The 14,170-nt window shown below is 48.1% G+C and overlaps 1 protein-coding gene across 1 annotated transcript in view; it reads left to right on the top strand.

Moving 5' to 3' along the window:
• Positions 1-1,604: 1,604 nt before the first annotated feature.
• The window catches only part of DHCR24 (24-dehydrocholesterol reductase), a 28,647-nt gene continuing 16,081 nt past the window's right edge, over positions 1,605-14,170 (top strand). The window contains exons 1-3 of the mRNA XM_027570371.2: positions 1,605-1,937; positions 5,435-5,590; positions 13,810-13,915. Coding sequence (XP_027426172.2) covers positions 1,707-1,937; positions 5,435-5,590; positions 13,810-13,915 — 493 coding nt within the window. The 5' untranslated portion in view covers positions 1,605-1,706. The remainder of the gene's footprint in view (positions 1,938-5,434; positions 5,591-13,809; positions 13,916-14,170) is intronic.

Below are 14,170 nucleotides of genomic sequence, written 5' to 3'. Positions count from 1 at the left end.
CAAGTAAAATCAACTTTAATATTTTATTTAACCCAGTACATCAAAACATCATTTCAACATATAATCAATATAAAATTTATTAATGAAATATTTTGCATTCTCTTCTCTGTACTGCCTTTGAAATCCAGTGTGTTTTACACTTAAAGTACATCTCAATTTAGATTAGCCACATACCAGTAGCTAGTAGCTGTTGTATAAGACAACATAGGTCTAAGACTATTCATTTTTAAAGCCCAATGAAAACAGCCTTTCACCATCTGGGCTTTGATCATTATCGAATACTTGAGCCTCTGCCTACATTGTTCATTCGTTCATTGGTCAAAAAACCCTAGGGTGTCTACTAGCATCAAGCATTGTGCTAGAAACTGGAAACACAAAAAGGAACGAGGACACATCGTATGCCCTAAAGCTCAGTCGGCCAGGATGAGAGACACATAAAGAGAATTACAAAATAACGTGTAAGAATCATGACGGATGCATTTTGTTTTATGAGCACCTGAAAAGGGAAGGAAGTGTAGTTCTAGAGGTCTTTGAGGATGTCTAAGTTTAGTTCTATTAAGGGGATGGGTAAGGGCATTCCAGAGGTGCCAGCTGGAGCAAAAGCACTGAAGAAATGAGGGATGATGGGGCCCAGGAAACCTCCTAAGAGTGCATGTTCCTGCAAAGATGAAAGAAAGTGGATTCGTAAGCAAGACCAGTGTAGGACCTGATTAGTCAGGTTTAGCTCCCAAAATAAAAACCTCCTACACTTCCTAAAATTTCAGAAGAGGTAACGGTCTCTCTAAGAATCGAGGTGAAACGCAAATGATACTGGATTTAACCTTTTACTGATAACAGTCAGTGGTCCGCGGTGCAGGCTGCCCCGGAGCACCCTACCCCTACCCCCCTCACGTCCCCCCTCCCCTCCCGCCGGGCACAGTGGCCGCTAGAACGTTCACAGCGGCTGGGGGTCCTTCCTTCATTCTTTCCCTCCAGTCCTCCCTATCTGCCTCAGCCGAGTGGAAAAGGGGTAAGTAAGGGTGCCCACCGTCCAGAACTGCTGTAGAACTCAAATGAATCTACAGAGAGCGCCTTGAGAAATGAAAAGGTGCATCTCGTGGCCTTGCGGGTACGGAGCGACCTGACTGCCGCAGTCAAGGCCAAGTTTGCACTCTCCCTGGCCAGGTCAGGAGTCCTCGGCCAAGCTGCAAGGTGACAGACCCAGGGCCCTGGGGCGCTCCCAGCGCACCCCTTCCGAGGCAACCCAATGCGTGACCGCCTAACGCGCGACCCTCGAGGAGGCGCCACCTGAGGAGCTGCGGCAGCAGCCGGCCCCTCCACTGCGGCCGCCCGCGCCGCCGCAGCCTCCCTTGCCGCAGGGCGCAGTTTACCCCACCAGCGCGCGTGTTCCCCAACCACCCCTCCCAGCGCGTCTGCGAGGAGAGGGTGGAGCGGCCTGACCCCCGCAGCCAATAAAAGCCGCGGCTTCCTGGTCCGATCCCCGGCGCGGCTCGCCATTGGTCGCCAGCCGGGTCTCGGCCCACCGAACCTTGGCGACCCGAGCCAATCGCGAGGCGGCGAGGCGACCCCCCCCCCCCCCCCCGCCCCCGACTCCCCGGGAGCGGCCGGCGGGCGGCGCGGGCTCAGGCGGGCGCGGAGCGGGTGGCGGTGACAGGCGGCGCGAGCCGGCATCCCCCTCCCCCGCGCGGCGCGCCGCCGGCCCCACCATGGAGCCCGCCGTGTCGCTGGCCGTGTGCGCGCTGCTCTTCCTGCTCTGGGTCCGCGTGAAGGGGCTGGAGTTCGTGCTCATCCACCAGCGCTGGGTGTTCGTGTGCCTCTTCCTCCTGCCGCTCTCTCTTATCTTCGACATCTACTACTACGTGCGCGCCTGGGTGGTGTTCAAGCTCAGCAGCGCGCCTCGGCTGCACGGGCAGCGCGTGCGGGACATCCAGAAGCAGGTGAGCGGCGCCGAGCGGGGCGGGAGCGGGTCGGCGGGACTCGGCCGTGTGCGCGGGGAGCTCCGCGCTGGGCGCGAGGTGGTGTGCGGTGCACCGGGAGCCCGGACTTCGCCGAGGAGGCGGCGGTGGCGGGGGGGGGGTTGGAACGCAAAATGGGATGGTGGGGGCTTCCCGGGGAGGGAACGGAGTGAGCAGAGGCATTCAGGGGACAAAGCGTTGCTCGGTGTTGATGGAGTGTCTACTCTGTGCGGAGCACGTGCGGCTTCCCCAGAGGGATATAAAGGATCACCAGATAGGGGAGGGCGAGCGGTGCACAGGTGGCTGCCTCCAGGCCCGAGCGATCTCGGAGACGGAAGGGCTTCTGGGCGGTGGGGCTGGCACTAGACACTGGGAAGTAGGGGAAATGATAGGAGGAAGGTGTGTCTGGTGGAGGGTTGGGGTGTGAGCCAAGGCCCAGAGGCGGAGAAGGGTGGAAAGTCCCTTCGGAACTAGGTTGGGGCGGGGTCTTGAGTTTAGAGTTTACTCTGTAGCAGCAAGGAGCTTTTGACTTCTTTAGAACGAAGACCAAAGTGAGAAGGTAGCCCCGAGCCAGGGTCAAGAGCCTCGCGGCCCTGGGCCTGGCGCGCAGTGGCGCGCAGTCGTTGAGGAGGCATCCCCAGTAACTCCACATCCTCCCCAGGGTCTGCGCCCACAGAGCCCGGGCCCCTGCTGCTGCTCACAGTGGAGCCCCCTTCTCCACACCCAGGGTTGGCCTGGGCTTGGGGCCTCGGCATTCTTGGCTCTCTCTGCCCCTCCTGACGTTCCTCTTAGGAGTGTCTGGTTGCAAAGAGCTTCTGTTTCTTGCCACCAAGCTCAGCGCAGGTAGAGCAGCCTCCATGTTCTGTGCCTGCGGTGATGGGTGCAGCAAGCAAGAGTGGGAAGATGGATGCTGGGGGCCACCCCTAGGAGGGGTAAGACCTCGGGCTGGGGGCAGAATGCAACGTCCTGGAACTGCTTTGCATGGGCTGTCCTGGGTTCATCTGGTCACAGTCACAGCACCAGAGCCTTGCCTACCCTCCCTCCCCAACTGCACCCTCTTTTCCTAACTCTATCCACGGTTCTGATTCTCCCGTTTGCTTGTTTGTTGTTGCCCCATCCCCCTCCAAGCTGAGCGTGAGCTCCTGGAAAGCAGGGACCATCCGCCAACTCACCTCTGGCCCTTGGGGCCTGGCCCAGAGCAGCCCAGGGACTTTGTACAACCTTGCCTCCCAGACCAATTCTTGCTCAGTTCCCATCAGAATCCAGTCGAACCGATGGTTCAGGCTTTAAGGCTTCCACACTCACTTCATGCAGCCCACCCAACAGCTGGAATGCAGCACTCACAATCCATTTCCCACACCGCTGAGTGTGTATGAAGCCCTTGTTTACCTAAACGAAGCCAAAGGTTCTCACTGGACAGGAAGACAAGGGGCTCGGCCAAACCAGCCCACTGCGCTGGACTTGCCATGTGCCATAGCCCATGCCCCTTGATGTCCATCATTTCTGATCTCACAGCAACCCTGATAGGGCTTGTACCTGTTTTACAGATGGGAAAATTGAGACTGAAGTGGTAGTCATGTGTTCAAGGTGATCTAGCTAGTAAATGGGGCTGGAACCCAGGTCAGCCTGGTTTTAGAGCCTCAACTCTGACCTTTGTCCTTTCCCATCCCTTCCCATTCCACCCAGTAGGTTTGGTTCTGTTGCCTCACACCTGGCTTGTGATAATAGCCTCCTGACTGGTTGACCTTCTTCTTGGCCCTCCCCACCTCTCTCTGGTTTGCACATATTCACATCACAAGAGGGACTTTGTACAACCTTGCCTCCCGGCCCAAATTCTTGCTCAGTTCCCATCAGGATCCAGTCCAACCGGTGGTTCAAGCTTTAAGGCTTCCACACTCACTTCATGCGGCCCATCCAACTGCTGGAATGCAGCACCCACAATCCATTTCCCACACCGCTGAGTACATATGAAGCCCTGGGATCGTATAGTCAGGCAGGGGCCCATTCATCATGGAATCCCTCCTCTGGTCCCTTCACAGGAATCTCTTCCTCAGTAACCCTCTTCTGCTCGTACACCTCTATTCACAGGGCACCCTGGCCTCTTGATGGTTAGGAAAGTTCTCCTCCGTGTTGAGCTGTTTGCCCCATCAGTTTCAATGCAGCCTCCTCCACGACTCTTGGTTGCATGTGATAGGAACTCAGTTCAGACTGGCCTGAGCAGAGAGTGATTGTATTGACCCAGGTCCTGAAAAGCCCAGGAATAAAACTGGCTCAGGTATGACTAGATCCAGGAGCCCCTGTCCCGGTGTTGGCTTTCCATCCATCCACCCTCTGTTGGCTCGGCTTTCCTCTGGGTTGACTTCATTCTCAGGGAGGCCCATCTCCCTGTGGAAACTCCAGCAGTTTCATCCAACCAGCTTAGCAATCCCAGTAAAAGGAGAGTGTCTCTCCTAGAACTGGCCGTATTGTCTTGACTTGGACCCTAGGCCCATCCCTGAACTGGTCACTATGGCCAGAGGATGGAATCAGACCTTTGTCATGTTTCCACCTTCGGGGGCAGGAGGAGACTCAGCATCACCCGGACCAAAGGAAGATGGGACTGTTAGAAGCATATGAAGAGGAGACAGATGGTCAGAGGTCACAGCAACAGATGTCCGTCTCCACAGGAAGGGAACACTTCGTGTTCCTGATGGGTTTGGCATCTCCTGGGCCATTTGCTCTCTGTGTTGTGTGCCCTGGTCACTTACAGTGGAGGTTTTGCAAAAGCTCTTCCTTCCATCGGCTTGGTGCTCCTCCTCTGCCCCTTCTCTCCCCCTCCAAGTGACGACATGTGAGTTAACACATACACATGCTTAGAACGGGCCTTGGCACACAGGCCCAGTAAGTGTTAACTGTTATTCTATTCTTGACTATTAACACAAGCCCGTCTATCTTTCCAGGCCTGAAGTTGGACAGTCCCGGTTGTGAATCCGGGCTCTGCCCTTCATTGTTGAGTGGCCCAAGTTATTTTGCTTCTTGGCTTTCTCCCCTACAAGAGGGGGCTGGCCACCCCCCCCCCCGGGGTTGTTGTGAGAAGTAAATGAGCCAGCGTATAGCAGGAGCCTGGGTGCCTGGCACAGCGGGGGCACCCAGTGGATGGTTATCACTTGTGGAGCTGTATCATTACCGCTACAAAGCCTTTGCTGAGCTGCCCAGTTAGGGTTGCTTACAGAAGCACTTTGATCCTGGGTGTTCGCTCTTTCTCCATCCTGCTCGGTGGTGTGGCAGCACCTCAGCCTTTCTGTTCGCCCCGCTAGCCAAGGAGGTTTCAGAGGGAAAGGGCTGTGGGCCTTCCAGGGCCCGGCAGGATGCGGGGGCTCAGTAAATGTTTGTTGGCACGTGAAGGCATCCCTCCAAGCTCCCTCTCCTGAAAGCAGGGCTGCGAGCCGCTCTGGGAAGCCCCCGGCAGGGCTAGCTGAGCCTCTGTCCCATGGTTGCAGGTGCGGGAATGGAAAGAGCAGGGCAGCAAGACTTTCATGTGCACGGGACGCCCTGGCTGGCTCACTGTCTCGCTGCGGGTTGGGAAGTACAAGAAGACACACAAAAACATCATGATCAACCTGATGGACATTCTGGAGGTGGACACCAAGAAACAGGTGAGAGGGGCCGAGTTCCCAGGCTCTGGCAGCAGGTGGGATACTATCCCTGCCGGGAGTGACTCACAGGGAGGCAGTTGTAGCCAGAGGATCCCGGTCCTCACAGAAGGCTCCGCCCTCCTTCAAAACCTCATAGCTTTGGAAGAGATCAGTCAGAGTCCCATCCCCCAGGTGGGCACGCTGAACTCAGGGAGACTTGTTGATTGTCAGCAGTTCTCCAGGAAAAAAGTATGGGGAAATCATGGGCAAAGAGGAGAGACAAAATGGAACCTATTTATCCAGTCAGTGTGCTAATGACAAGAGGACTGTGGAGGTGGGGGGAAAGGCGGGCCTTCTTCCAGGCTTCCTGGGGCCCCTCGTTAATAGCCTTACATGTGCGTGCTCTGTGGCCTGCCCAGTAATTTCTCTTGAAACCTGGCGCAAGGAAAAAGGAAGTAAGTTTAAATCAAAGACAACACAGAGGGATTGTGTCCTCCCTCCCTCCCTCCCTCCCTCCCTCCCTCCCTCCCTCCCTCCCACCCTCCCACCCGCCCCCCCACCCTCCATCCCTCCCGCCCGCCCTCCCTCCCTCCCTCCCTCCCTTCCCTCCCACACTCCCTCCCTCCCTTCCCTCCCTCCCTCCCTCCCTTCCGTCCCTCCCTCCCTCCCTCCCTCCTCCCTTCCCTCCCTCCCTCCCTCCTCCCTTCCCTCCCTCCCTCCCTCCTCCCTTCCCTCCCTCCCTCCCTCCCTATCTCCCTTTCACAGCTCTGTTTCTAATGGAAGACAGCACAGCACCCTAATGGTAAGGATTATTAGATATAATATATCCATATGATGGCATTTTGTTATGAGGCCTTGGCCGTGTTGCTTAATGTCCCTGTGTCTTTCCTTTTTCGTATGCAGCGTTATTGACATATACTTGGTATGCAATACTGCACAGGTGTCCAGCAATAGTAAATTTTGGCATATGTATGGAACCGTGAAGCCCTTCCCACCATCAGGACAAATGAACATACCCATTGCCCCCCGAAGTTTCCTTGGGCCCCTTGCTAATCCCTGTTTAGCCCCCTCCCTACCTCCCCCCCCGCCCCTGCCACATTCTTAGGCAAATAATGACCTGCTTTGCATCACTAGTTTGTATTTAGAGTTTCATATAAATGGAATCAGGCATTATGTACTCTTTTTTATTTTGTCTGGCAACTTTCACTCAGCATAATTATTTTGAAATTCATCCATGTCGAAGCACGTATCAGAAGTGCATTCGGCATTACTCATGAGAAGTATTCCGTTGTATGCAGAGATCACGGTTTGTTTATCCATTCACTTATTGATGAACATTTGGGCTATGACAAAGTGGCTAGGAGCATTTATGTACATTCTTTGTAGGGACATAGGCTTTTCCTTCCCTTTGGGTAAAAACTAGAAGTGGAGTAGCTGGATCATATGATAGGTGTACGGTTAACTTGTTAAGAAACTGTTAAATTGTTTTCCAAAGTGGCTGTAGCATTTTGCATTCCCACAAGTGTTCCCATGGCTCCACATTGTCACAGACTTGGTACGGTTGGGTGTGTAGGGGTAGCTCATTGTGGTTTTAACTTCCATTTCCTAATGACTAATGATGTTGGGCATATTTGCCATTTGTAGATCTTTTTTGGTCAATTTGCTAAAATTTTGTATTGGGTTGTTTGTTTTCTTATTAGATGTCCTAGAAACAAGTCCTTCATCAGATACGCAATTTGCAAATATTTTCTCCCAGTTTTTGATTTCTCTTTTGAAAACCAGAAGTTTTTAATTTTGGTGGAGTTCAGTATAGGAATTTTTTCTTTCGTAGATCGTGTTTGTGATGTTTTCTTTAAGACGTCTTGCCCTAATCCTGTTTTCTTCTAGAAGTATTATGGTTTTCTGTTTTACATTTAGGACCATGATCCATTTTGAGTTAATTTTTGCATATAGTATGAAATATGAGTGAAAAAAATATTTTTGTGTGTGTGGATTTCCTATTGTTCTGGCCCCTTTTGTTGAAGAGATGATCTTTTCTCCACTGAATTGCCTCTGCTCATTTGTTGAAAATCAGTTGTCCGTATACATAGGTCTCTTTCTGGACTCTTCTGTTGATCTGTTTGCCCATCTGTATGCCAGTACCACACTGTCTTGATTACTGTAGATTCATAAGTCCCTAAGAATGAGTTGGGAAGTATTCCTTTCTTTTCATTTTTTCTGGAGGAGTTTGTATAAAATTGGTATTATTTCTTCATGCAGTAATTAGTAGAATTAACCAATGAAACCATCTGGGCCTGGAGTTTTCTTTGTGAGCAAGTTTTTATCTACAAATTAATTTTTTTAATAGCCCAGTGGCTCTTCAGTTGTTTCTTCTTGGTGAGCTTTGGCAGTTTGTGTCTCTACAGGTATTTGTCTATTTCAAGTTGTATAATGAATTGACATTAGGTTATTCATAATATTCCTACTGTCTTTTGAACACCTGTAAAGTCTGTAGTGATGTCACATGTTTCATACCTGATATTGGTCATTTGTGACTACTCTCTTTTCTTCATGACCAGTCTGGCTAGAGGTTAATCAACTATACTGATCTTCTCAAAGAAGTAGCTTTCAGTTTCAATGATTTTTCTCTATTTTTACTTTGTTTTCTATTTCATTGACTTCTGCTTTGATCTTTGTTAATTCCTTTCTGATTTACATTTAATTTTACTCTTCTTGGTCTAGTTCTTTAAGTGAAAGCTGAGGTCATTGACTTAGGCCTTTCTTTGTTTCTAATATAGGTGTTTAGTGCTATAAATTTCCCCCTAAGCACTGTTTTAAAACCATCCCACAAATTTGGAATCTTTTTTCATCTTTATTCAGTTCAAAATACTTTCTGGTTTCCCTTTTGATACTGCTTTCACCCATGGGTTATTTAGAAGCATGTTATTCAGTTTCCAAATATTTGGGAATTTTCCAGAGATCTTCCTATTGCCAATTTCTAATTTAATTCAGTTATTGTTAGAAAACTTACTTTATATGATTAGAATGCTTTTCAACTTATTGAAACTTACTTTATGGCCCAGAATATGGGCTGTCTTGGTAGATGTTCCGTGTGCAATTTTTAAAAAAATGTTTCGGGGTGGCGTGTACTGTAAATGTCAATTAGGTCAAAGTGGTTGACAGTGTTGTTCAAGTTGTCTGTATTCTTATGAATTTTCTCTCTGTTCTATCAGTGATTGAAAGAGATATTGAAATCTCTGCCTGTGACTGTGGATTTATTTCTCTTCTTGCTCCATCAGGTTTGCTTCATGTATTTTGAGGCTCTGTTAAGAGGTATATAAATGTTCAGGATTTTTATGTCCTCTTGATGTATTTACCTTTACCATTATGAAATGACTGATTTTATTCCTAGTTACCTTCTTTGCTCTGAAATCTACTTTATCTGATATTATTAATAAAGCCACTCCAGCTCTCTTTTGACTAGTGGTGGCATGGTGTACCTTTATATTTAAAGTGTATTCCTTGTAGACAGCATATAGTTGGGTATTGCTTTTTAATACGATCTGACAATCTCTGCCTTTTAATCAAGATGTCAAAACCATTTACAGGGGCACCTGGGTAGCTCATTCGGTTGAGCATCCAACTCTTTTTTTTTTTTTTTAAGATTTTATTTATTTATTTGACAGAGAGGGAGACACAGCAAGAGAGGGAGCACAAGCAGGGGGAGTGGGAGAGGGAGAAGCAGGCTTCCCGCGGAGCAGGGAGTCCAACATGGGGCTTGATCCCAGGACCCTGGGATCATGACCTGAGCTGAAGGCAGACGCTTAACGACTGAGCCACCCAGGCGCCCTGAGCATCCAACTCTTGATTTCAGCTCAGGTTGTGATCTCAGGTCATGAGACCCAGCCCCGTGTCAGGCTCCATGCTCAGCGCAGAGTCTGCTTGAGATTCTCTCCCTCTCCTTCTGTACCCCCCACCTGCTCACACCCTCTCTGAAAAAACAAAAACAAAAAAAGCCAAAAAACCATATACATTTACATTTAGTGTTATCATCAGTTGGGTTTGGTTTAAATCTGTCACCTTGTTCTGTTTTCTTTTTAGTAGGCTCCACACCCAGAGGGACACCCAACATGCCAGACCCTGAGATCAAGACAAGAGTCGGATGCTTGGGGCGCCTGGGCGGCTCAATCGGTCAAGCATCTGCCTTTGGCTCAGGTCATGATCTCAGGGTCCTGGGATCGAGCCCCAGGTCAGGGCTCCCTGCTCAGCAGAGAGTCTACTTCTCTCTCTCTCAAATAAATAAATAAATAAAATCTTAAAAAAAAAAGTCAGATGCCTAACCAACTGAGCCACCCAGGCATTCCTGTTCTTTGTTTCCTATGTTCTTCTTTGTTCTTTGTTCCCTTTTTCTTTTTTTTTTTTTCCCCATCTTCTTTTGGATTACTGAATAATTTTTGAAATCCCATTTTAGCTCTTTGGTTGGCTTATTAGCTGTAACTTTGTCTTGTTCTTTTAGCAGTTGTTTTAGGATTTATAGTCTGCATTTCACTTACCATAGTGAATATGGTAGCATCCTATGTCGTGTATACTTTAAGAATCTTACAGTAATATACTTCCGGTTCTTTCCTCCCCACCTTTGTGCTATTTTTGTCATACTTTTATATGTTGTAAACCCCACAGTGCATTATTATTTAATAGTCTGGTATCTTTTAAAGAAATATAAATAATAAGAAAAAATCTTCTGTGCTTACCCCTGTAGTTACCATTTCTTCATTCTGTTATGTGGATTTGTATTACCATCTGGTTTCATTTTCCTTCTGTCTGAAGGAACTCCTTTGACATTTCTTGTATGGTGATTTTGCTAGTGATGAATCTTTCAGCTTGTATGTCTGAAAACATGTCTTTTTTTTTTTTTGCCTTCATTTCTTTTCCAACTTTTATTTTGAGAAACTACATGTAACATAAAATTTATCATCTTAACCTTTTTTTTTAAGTAGGCTCTATGCCCAACATGGGATTTGAACTCGTGACCCTGAGATCAAGAATCACATGCTCCACCAACCGAGCCAGCCAGGCACCCTAATCATCTTAACCATTTTTTTTTTTCAAAGATTTTATTTATTTATTTGACAGAGAGACACAGCGAGACAGGGAACACAAGCAGGGGGAGTGGGAGAGGGAGAAGCAGGCCTCCCGCTGAGCAGGGAGCCCGACACGGGGCCCGATCCCAGGACCCTGGGATCATGACCTGAGCCGAAGGCAGATGCTTAACGACTGAGCCACCCAGGCGCCCCATCATCTTAACCATTTTTAAGTGTACATTTCTTCAGTGGTATTAAATACATTCACGTGGTCGTGCAGCCATCCCCACTATCTATTCCCATAGCTGTTTTCATTTCATAAAACTGGAACTCTACCTATTAAACAGTAATTCCCCATTCTCCTCTCACCCCCATCCTGGGCAACCACCATTACAAATTCTGTCTTTACAATTCTGACTACTCTTAGTATCTCCTAAGTGGAATCATACAGTATTTGTTTTTTTGTGCCTAGCTTATTTTGCTTAACATAATATCCTCAAAGTTCATCCATATGATAGCACATTGCAGAATTTCCTTTCTTTTTAAGGCAGAACAATATTTTATTGTATATATGTACCACATTTTGCTTATCCATTCATCTGTTGGCAGACATTGGGTTGTTCCCACGTTTTAGCTATTGTGAATAGTGTCCCTTGGAACACAGATGTACAAATACCTTTTCGAGTCCTGCTTTCAATTCTTTGAGGTATATACCCCAAAGTGGAATTGCTAGACCATATGGTAATTACCATATCTATGTTTAATCTTTTTTGGGGATCCACCACACTGTTTTCCACAACAGGTGGACCATTTTACACTCCCACCAACAGGACACGAGGGTTTTCATTTCTCCACATCTTCACCTCCACTTGCTATTTTCTGGGTTTTTGTTTGTTCGGCTTTTTGATAATCCATCCTAACGCATTTGAGGTTGCCTTCGTTTTTGAAAGCTGTTTTTACTGGGTATGAAATTCTAGGTTGACAGGTTTTTTTTCCCCCAGTACTTTAAAGATACTTCACTGTCTTCCTTCCTGCATTGTTTCCAACAAGAAACCTCTCATCCTTGTCTTTGTTCCTCTGGATGTAACATGTCTTCTTTCTCTCTGGCTGCTTCTAAGATTTTATCATTAGTTTTGAGCAAGTTTATTATGATATGCCTTGGTATCATTTTTTTTCCTAGTTATTGTGCTTGGGATTCATTATAATTTTCATCGAATTTGGAAAATGTGGGGTCATTATTTCTTCAAGTATTTTTTTCTGCCCCCTGCTCTCTCTCCTTTGAGGACTATCACATGGATATGAGACCTCTTGAAGTTGTTCCACAGCTCAGCTCACTGATACCATGTAAAAATTGTAAACATTTTTTCTTTCTCTGTGTGTCTCATTTAGGAGAATTTTGATTGCTGTGTGCTTGAGTGCACTGCTCTTTCCTCCTATAAGGTCGATCCCGGCCAGTGTGTCTTTCATCTCAGATGCTGTTTTCATTTCTGGAAGTTTGATTAAGATCTTTTTAATGTCTCTACCTAACTTTTTGAATATGGGGAATATAGTCGTATAACTACTGGTTTATAATGATTATTTTAATGTTCTTGTTTGCTAATTTTAACATCTCTGTCCAACCTGGGCCTATTTTATCACAACAGATTGATTGATTTTCCTCCTTGTTATGAGTCAAATCTTCCTGCCTCCTTGCATACCTGATAAACTTTGATTGGATTCTAGACATTGTGATTTTTACCTTGTTGGGTGCTAGATTTTTTTTTTTTTTAAGATTTTATTAATTTATTTTACAGAGACACAGCAAGAGAGGGAACACAAGCAGGGGGAGTGGGAGAGGGAGAAGCAGGCTTCCTGCCAAGCAGGGAGCCTGATGAGGGGCTTTCATGACCTGAGCCGAAGGCAGACACTTAACACCTGGGCCACCCAGGCGCCCCGGGTGCTAGATATTTTTGTATTCCTATAAATCTTCTTGAGCTTTGTTCTGGGGCACAGCTATGTTACTGGGAAATAGTTTGATCCTGTAGGGTCTTGATTTTTCCGGTGAGGTCAGAGCAGCGTGTAATCTAAGGGTAATTATCCCGCCACTGCTGAGGCAAGATCATATTCTACCCATTGCCTTGGGAACCAAGGGGTTTTCCAGTCTGGCTTGTGAGAACAGATGTTCTTTCCTCCCCTGGGTGAGCCCCTGGCCCTGTTCGCCTTTCCGGGGCCACTTTCCCTGGCGTCAGCCTCAGGTAATTTCCTTAAAGTGTCTGCACTGACCGGTACTCTGCTGAGTGCTCGGTGGGCATCCTTTGCAGTTCTTCAGAGTCTTCTGTCTGTGCAGTTCTCTCCTCTCCAGTGCTCTGTTCTACAAACCCTATTCACCTTGGTCTTCTGTGGTGCTCAGCACAGAGTTCCCTGGGCCCCCCTGCCTTTCCCCTCCCTGCACTGCCTGACTCCAGAGAATTAGCCTGGGTGTTCACAGAGCTCGCCTCATTTTGTTTCCTGTCCTTTCAGCGGTCATTAACTTCATCTGATGTCCACCCTGTTGAAAACTCTTGTTTCATTTTGTCAGTTTCTTGCTTTTGGGCAGCAGGGTAAAGGGGATCCCCATTGCTCCACCTTGGCTGGAAGCTGAAGTCCACTTGTTGGCATATGGATGTGTCCATTAAAAGTTGTGGTTTCCTTTTTCTGTGAATATTCTGTGGCAAGGGATGATGGTCATAGCGTTAAATTTTAAAAAGCAAAGTAGAAAAGTATGCGTGTGTGTGCTTGAATTTGCGTTTATGTGTGTGTTGTATTGCAACATACAAAATAGCAGTTAGAAAAAGCCTGAATGTAGGGACACTCCAGCATTAACACTGACGGCTAGAGTAACATGAAGAGGTAGGATGGATGACTTTTGTCTTCTTTCAAATAAAAGAGTATTTCTTTGATAGTCTGGAGGAGGAATAAACTAAGTATTAAGTGTAAAGATATTTGAAAGAACACGGTCAAATGCTAGCAGACCCAGCACCAGAAACCGCATTCGCTATCAATGAAAGGCAGTGTCGTGTTCTAGCAAGAGGCTGCAAGGGGCATGCAGGAATCCTACGTGATCGTGTGGGAAGATCTCAGGTGACTCCTTCTGTGTGAAGAGGCCCCCAGCACCCCTGGCAGCCTCCCGGTGACCCAGGGTCTCTCTTCTTGTGTCAACAGATTGTCCGTGTGGAGCCCTTGGTGACCATGGGTCAAGTGACCGCCCTGCTGACCTCCATTGGCTGGACGCTGCCTGTGTTGCCCGAGCTCGATGACCTCACAGTGGGTGAGGACTCAAGACAGGCCGAGGGTCAGAGCTGAGGCCCTGTGGCGCACCTCTTGTCGGTGTGGGGGCTGCTGCTATCCCGTCTGTGACAGAAGTCCCTGTGTCTGCTCACCCAGCTCCAAAGGCAGGGTGTTGGCTGCCTGCCTTTCTGTCCCCGGGCAGCTCAGGTTCTCAGGCAGTACCTTCTCTCTGGCGCGAATCTGTGTCCCCGTGACACGTGTCTGTAACTCCAGTTCTGCCTTGAGGAGCACCCAG

This window comes from Zalophus californianus, chromosome 4, assembly GCF_009762305.2.
Source record: "Zalophus californianus isolate mZalCal1 chromosome 4, mZalCal1.pri.v2, whole genome shotgun sequence".
In the NCBI taxonomy this organism is placed as follows: domain Eukaryota; kingdom Metazoa; phylum Chordata; class Mammalia; order Carnivora; family Otariidae; genus Zalophus; species Zalophus californianus.
Note: the sequence above shows the minus strand (reverse complement) of the source record. Positions and strands in the feature narration are given on the sequence as shown.